This window comes from Morone saxatilis, unplaced genomic scaffold (genome assembly GCF_004916995.1).
Source record: "Morone saxatilis isolate NCDOM2014 unplaced genomic scaffold, NCSU_SB_2.0 Contig24, whole genome shotgun sequence".
Classification (NCBI taxonomy): domain Eukaryota; kingdom Metazoa; phylum Chordata; class Actinopteri; family Moronidae; genus Morone; species Morone saxatilis.
This window is the reverse complement of record NW_023339807.1, coordinates 21,333,144-21,340,255: the sequence shown is the minus strand read 5'-3', so window position 1 is coordinate 21,340,255 and position 7,112 is coordinate 21,333,144. Positions and strand designations below refer to the sequence as shown.

General features: G+C 38.4%; 1 protein-coding gene across 1 annotated transcript in view; it reads right to left on the bottom strand.

Moving 5' to 3' along the window:
* The window catches only part of gabbr1a (gamma-aminobutyric acid (GABA) B receptor, 1a), a gene marked incomplete in the record, with an annotated part of 47,376 nt that overhangs the window by 15,831 nt on the left and 24,433 nt on the right, over positions 1 to 7,112 (bottom strand). The window contains 1 exon segment of the mRNA XM_035672031.1: positions 3,327 to 3,477. Within this exon segment, the coding sequence (XP_035527924.1) occupies positions 3,327 to 3,477 (151 nt within the window).

Genomic DNA, 7,112 nt, shown 5'->3' with positions numbered 1-7,112 from the left:
CACCCTAAGACGCTGTAAACTGAATTATATGACTATACTGTGATAAAACACATCAATGCTGGTGTTAAAATTTACAAATTTATGAAAATCTGCATTTTGTGGGTTAAAATGGCCTCTACTGTTTTAAATCATCCTGGACCTTGTAAGTCCAATACTGAGACAGATTCAGTTTGGGGCGACAACATTTATGTACAAAAAACAGTGTTACCGCCCTCGGAGAGTTAGCGTCTCTGAGTCGCTAGCTTACCTACAACACAGCTCAGCTACAAACAGGTAACTTAAACTTTAACAAATGGCTGTCAATGTGCTTCAAGTGACTGTAAAAGCTCCAGCGGACTCTTTGTGTTTCCAGCATGGACACTGCTCATTAGCTCTGACTAACAGCTCACTGTTTCTGCTACACTGCTGTGGTCAGTCGGTATTTTCTCCATAAAATATGATCCAGAGTCCTGGTCGTAGCCACTGTAAATCATCATGGTACAACAATGTTGCAAAAATAAATGACCCTGTAGTGGCACCAAATTTCACAAAATTCCACTTTTTACATTATGTTGCTTCAAATTTTTAAATTTTGGTGAACCATTCCTTTAATATACGACACATACTGTATGATTTTTCCGTGGCAGAAACTGGTAACTGTGGGTGTCTTAAGCTCGTTATCCACGTTTCTCTGCCTACATCTTTGACATCAAATGTAAGTTTTGAAATCTCGTCACTGCACTAAAGCGTGGCTGTGTACAACACCGTACTGTATGTGGAAGTAAAGACAGCAGCTTAAAGGATAATAAAGAAAAAAGTAATTACCATAACAAGAAAAACTAAGCACAGTGATTTCTATCCAGTTGAGACAATGTGTTTATATAAAATCTACATTAGAGACAATCTGAGTATTAAAATATTCTCAAAAACTCCAGATTTAAGACTCGTGTGTTAATCGTGTGTTAATCGGCACTGTACCATGAAACCCATCCACCCCTGCACAGCTGCTTTCCACTGCTCTCGAGCTCATCCTGCAGAAGTAGGTGTGTCTTTTATTCTTTCATTCTGTTGACCTGCCATTGTGTTTCCCTGAGGCCACACTGCTTATTTACTGTACAGCCACACACTTGCAGCCTGCATACAAACACACATTAACACACTTGCAGATGCACACTGGCCCCAATCCAACCTTTGAAAAACCTTTAATGCTATTACATACCATGAATATATGATGTTCAATGTGCCGCAGGAGTTATTTTTTGATGTGAAGAGCTGCTTTCTTCCCATATTATGTGCCATGTCTTGTGCTTTGATATATGGTCAATTGAGGGTTCTATTAGAAGTAAAACTGGCATATTTTTCTCCTTGAATTATTGTTGAATATTTTTGGATAAAATAAGTTATGTGATCTGATTTTCACTGTTAATTTTTTGGATCACTGAAAGATACTCTGTGATCAAACGTTACTGTAGCGTCACTGGAGACATCAATTGAGCACTTCACTGGCCAGACATAACAATAGCTGACACTTAAACCTTAATCCTGACTTTTTTGCCACTTGGGGGCAGAAAAACAAGTTATGAACATTGACATATCACCTGATATGGCAAACGGTTGCGTATTTACACAACCGGACGTTATGGAGCAACATTATTTTTCATTTGGAGTCGTGTTTTGGAGTCTAGCTAATGTAAGTCCAATATTCACTTACTTTTAACTCTGGTCTTTACAAACTCCTGTGGGAAATATGCAATACATACACCAGCTAGTCGCTGACTGTCTGCTGCGGTTTGGTGCTGAGCGGGTTGTGCACTGTGGGTTTTTAGAGCTTTTTTTTTTTTACTGAAAACAGCTACCTACTGCTGATGAAAACGATGTTATCAGAGCAGTGAGAGTGAAGTAAAACAGTAAAGTTGTGAGTTGAAACTCACTATAAAGCTTAATACAGCTGCAGATTCTATGACAATTGAATTACTACGAGTGACACCTTTCACATTGTTTTTACATTGTTATAATACAAACACTGATTATAGCTGCTTTAAACAGTGTCGTAGTGTTTCTAAACTATTGCTCCTTTAAGACTGTAATTACGTTTGACTTTTTCTTGTTTTTAAAGTGGATTGTTTATGTATTTTTGTCTTCTAACAAGGCAGATGGTGGCAAACCTGTTTCGTAAAAACAGCTTACTGAATACATTTGATTTGATTTGATCTGACTCATAGTGTTTTGGCTGCTGAGAGCAGCCCTCGGTGAAACTGTGTTTGAAATATAATCAAAGCTAAAAGAAGGTCTGACACTGGAGCCAGCCAGAGGTCCCCAAAGGAACAAACCTCTCTAGCTTTCCGAAAAACTCCTGATAAAGCTCATGGATTTATGGGACTTTAAATCACTTTGACCCAGGTCAAACACAAAAATACTATGTTAAAAAGACATCAGAGATATGCTGCGCCGGGTTCACAGACATGTATTAAGCTTCAAAATCCAAGATCAAAAGGCATTTTTTAGAGGAAGTCTATTTGCATTTGGTCCAGGGCTATGCTTAAACTGTGACAATGAAACCAGCTGCTAGATTGAGAGAAGCCACACCCAAATCACTAACTTTGTAGTCCCTAAACTCGAGAAGCAGCATTCACATTAACCTCGAAGAAGGGAAGGATCTCTGTTGAACATATGAATTATTTTTTCCAAACATTTTCACACTTCGAGTGCAACCACAGCTGGAGGTTGTTAAGGGAGATTATTTCCATTCACTACTCAGAGCAGCTCCTCAAACGGGTGACCTTCATGTAAAAGAAACATGTCTTTAACCTCCAAAGCCCCATTTAATTCATCTATCAATTCTCATTATTTTCAGCTTTTTAAAAAATCCTTTTAACATTGACCTTCCTCTTTGGAGGACGACTTTATTTTCACAATTATCCAAGATATCACTTGTTCACTCAATGCCTCTTTGAAGGACAACATGAAGAGTAAAAACAGAAAAACTACAATCCAGCAACCAATGTGTTGACAATATACAATAAAAAGTAAAATACAATAAATAACGATTATTTTCATTTTCACTTAATCTTCTAATTATTTTCTGGATTAAAATTATTGTTTTGTCTATAAAACATCAGAAAACAGTGACAAATACTAATAAAAAATAATAATTAGAGATTCATAGAGCTCGAGATTGTGTCATTGAATAATAATGTAAAAACCGAAAAATGGACTTAAATGATCGCTTGTCAAAATGATTGTTGAATAATGTTCTGCCAATCGACTATTTGATTGATGACCTAACTGTTGCCACTCTAATGACTTAAATGTTAGTGTGTGCGTTCATTCAGTGTTAGCAAACTCACCGGACGTTGCCATTGTAGATGTTGAAGGTCAGACACACAATGCCGAGCAGAATGCCGAGGCCGGCGAAAACGGACACAGCTGCAAAAAGCTTTTGAGATAAGAACCTGTACTCTTCGATCACCACTGTCCGATCAGCAGGAGGTCCAGCGCCTGAACAGAGTGAATAAGAGAAAGAAATGTGAAGAGAGAAAATGCTTCTGGTGCCATTTTGCATAAATTGTGATACACATTTCACTGCATTAATAAGATGCTAACTTTTAATGATTACCTTTACTTAGATCTCATATATGGATAGATGGACACAATGGTATATTAACCTACTTAGTAAAAATAAAATCGCAATTTCCTTTTAGCAAACATTACTGAAACAGGAGTGAATGGTGCTTTCGTTGGGGCAGACAGTGTGTGTGGGAAACAGTATGTGTGTTTGTGGTAAGGAAGGAACAGGAGCAACAGTGTGGCTCATTGATTGTTTTTGGAGAACAATGGAGCTCTGTGGCACAGAGGAATAAGATATACCAGTCTTTGGCAACACAGACAATACTTGTTAATGGGGTCTGGGTTATCTAGGGTGAGGGTTAGTTTCATAAATCAAAATTAAATTAGACTGGAACAGAAGGTGCACTGTCTTTTTGAGCTGCAAGAATTAGTTGATTAATAGATTGAAAGAAAATTAATAGGCTATTCTGATATTGCTGTTTTTTGGGTTATATATGAGAACAAATAATATTGGCTGAACAAAATAATACAAGATGGCTCTGGATTTTCATTTTATAGACTAAATGATTATTCAGTAAATAGAAAAATATAACCTAATCTCTATTTATTTATAATGAAAATAACTGTAATAAACTGTCTTCCCTTCATCAGTCCCCCAAACAAGAATGCTACAAAGCCAATCAATACTAGCCAAGAGCAGTGTTGGGCAGTAACTCATTACTAGTAAAAATATAACAGTTTATTTAATTGTTTTAAGTCTGAATTTTGGGGAGAAGGTGCACGATTACGTAGAGAGTAATGAGAAATAAATTGCATTTTTGGGTAATTAGCCCAACACTGGCCAAAAGTTTTATTCATCAGGGACGTATTGCTGAGAGGTAGGCTCTCTTTTTCAGACCTTGTCGGTTACACAAATTCACTCCGCTGGCCACCGAGCAGCTTCACTGGAGCAGTTAGGGGTTAAGGGCCTTGCTCAAGGGCAACCCAGTGGTGTTAATGAAGAAGGGGTTGTTTTCACTTTCCCCACCAAAATGTATCCTTCCAGTCTGGGGATTAAGCCAACAATTAACTTCTTTAAAATGACTTAAAGAATCACTCCGTATGACTGCACAGTCTGCACAGGAGTAAGTAAGGAAGGAATAAGTATCTAAATATCAAAATACCAATTACTGTAATCAAGCAGAAGCCTCAGACCTCCTCAGAACCTTTCATAATGATTGATTTATTGAGCCTTCTGAATGCAATATCTTCATTTAATATCTTTTTAATACACTGTTCGCAGAAACTCAAGCCTGCCACTGTAGTATAATATACATCAGTGTTTAACCACAGAATTACATTAGATACTCTATCAAATAAAGTTAAGCATCAATTTTCTCGGTGCACTTGTGTTCTCTTTTTCTTTCGCTCCTTTTTTTTTAGTCTGGGAGTCGGTGTTTAAACATCAATATCATTAAATGAAGTTAAAGTCAAGAAATGCCTGTTCACCAAAGCTGAGTCTGTCTGACAGGCATTCAACCAGGGTCAAAAGGAGGGTTCTGAAGCCACGCTGACCCATTAAAGTCACAAGTTAAATGGTCTGAAAGTGATTTAGGTTACAAACAAATATCCTTTGAATGAACCTCTGAAAACCGCTCTGTACATGTTTTACAAGTTTTTTAAATACCTGATCAACAGCTGGAAACCAAGAAACATTTAAGCTGCCAGCATGCTTCTATGATTGAATAGCCTCAGGACACCAGACCTTTGTGTCTCACCATTTCTGTAATTTTCCGAAACTATCTCGCATTCACACAAACTTCAATTTCTTTCAAGCTATTCATTTTCATTTTTGACCAAAACTTTTTCTGTAACTTTTTATGTGAATAACCAATTGCAATAGTATGAATATGCAATGTTATTACTATATTTAAACAATGTCACACACACTCCACTGTATGTATGAGGCTGGCTTTACACCACGCCTTCCAGTGTGGTTGTTTGGAACAACTCTAAACATTTGATTTCAGACAACACATCATTTGAACTATTCACAATGAATTCAAATTGCAGTCCCCAGCAGTCAACAGCTCTGCATGCTGTGTTTTATCAAAAACTAAATCATGGAAAAATAAACAAGTTAAACAAAACTGTAAGCAACAAGAACTTGCTATGCACTTGTAGTCATGACTCGGGCTGTATGTTTGATGCATTAAATAAAAATACTACTTGAAATGATGCCACAGGGGTCCAGAGTTGTTTCTCATATTGAGTACATACATTAGTGCATTTAAACAGGTTTTCATCAGTGTATGAGCTCCATGACCTCCATTAAATATTAATAATGCTGAAGTGCAGAGAATTACAACCATGAACTGTTACAGATAATCCATATATAAATGTCAATTTCAGTAGTTATTATATTTTTATATAATGCAGACAACTTTGGTGTTAATTAAGAGCTGAAGCTTTAGGGTTTTACAAAGTGTGTGTGTTTATACTAACTACCCAATTATTCATGCTTGTGTAGCTTTAAACTAGAAGAATTCCTCAGTGAGGAGGGTTCAAAGAGGGGCAGATGGACAGGGAGCCTCATTTCACCCTCAACAGCCTCTGACTATCTGTCTGCCTAAATAGGGGTCTGCCTGCAGATTTGTGCATCCATGTGTGCGCTCCTGAGTATGCATATGCCAATGTGGATTGTATATACACTGTATGATAAGCATGTAGACCTACATACACGATACCCAATAAACTGTGATGCACTGTGTGTTCTGACACCTTTCTATCAGAACCAGCATTAACCTTTTCAGCAGTTTGAGCCACAGTAGCTTGTCTGTTGGATCAGACCACACGGGCCAGCCTTCACTCCTCAAGTGCATCAGTGAGCCATGGCCGTCCAGTACCCTGTCTCAGGTGTAGCGCTTTTCCTTCCTTGGACCACTTTTGATAGTACTGACCACTGCAGGTTGCACTGTGTTCCCAAACACCCCATAAGAGCTGCAGTTTTGGAGATGCTCTGACCCAGTCGTCTAGCCATCACAATTTGTCCCTTGTAAAAGTCGTTCAAACCCCCCTCTGCCCATTTTTCATGATTCTAACACATCAACTCTGAAGACAAAACGTTTACTTGGTGCCTAATATATCCCACCCACTGACAGTTGCCATCATAACGAGATAATCAGTGTTATTTACTTCACCAGTCAGTGCTCATAATGTTATGGCTGATCGGTGTAGCAAGAGTGAATGTGCTCAAGAGAGTGTATATGAGCGCAGGAGAGCATTTATGCGTGCATACAGTATGTGTTCAGTGTGCGTGTGTTTGTGAGATAGAGGGAGACAGAGTGTGTGTGCATGTCAGAGGGGAAGCAGAGCTGAAGTGTCAGTGCCGCGTGAAGCTGATGTGTCAGATGTCAGAGGAAGGTGTCAGAGTTGTCGCACCCTCGAGGGTCACAGGGTGTCAAGACGCCCATCATGCTCTGTTTAGATGCTTGTCACCACTGTCACACAACCGATGTGTATCTGGTGTCATCTTACTGAGGAATTACGATATAAGACGGATTCACCAAGTTAAAATTAGGACTTTT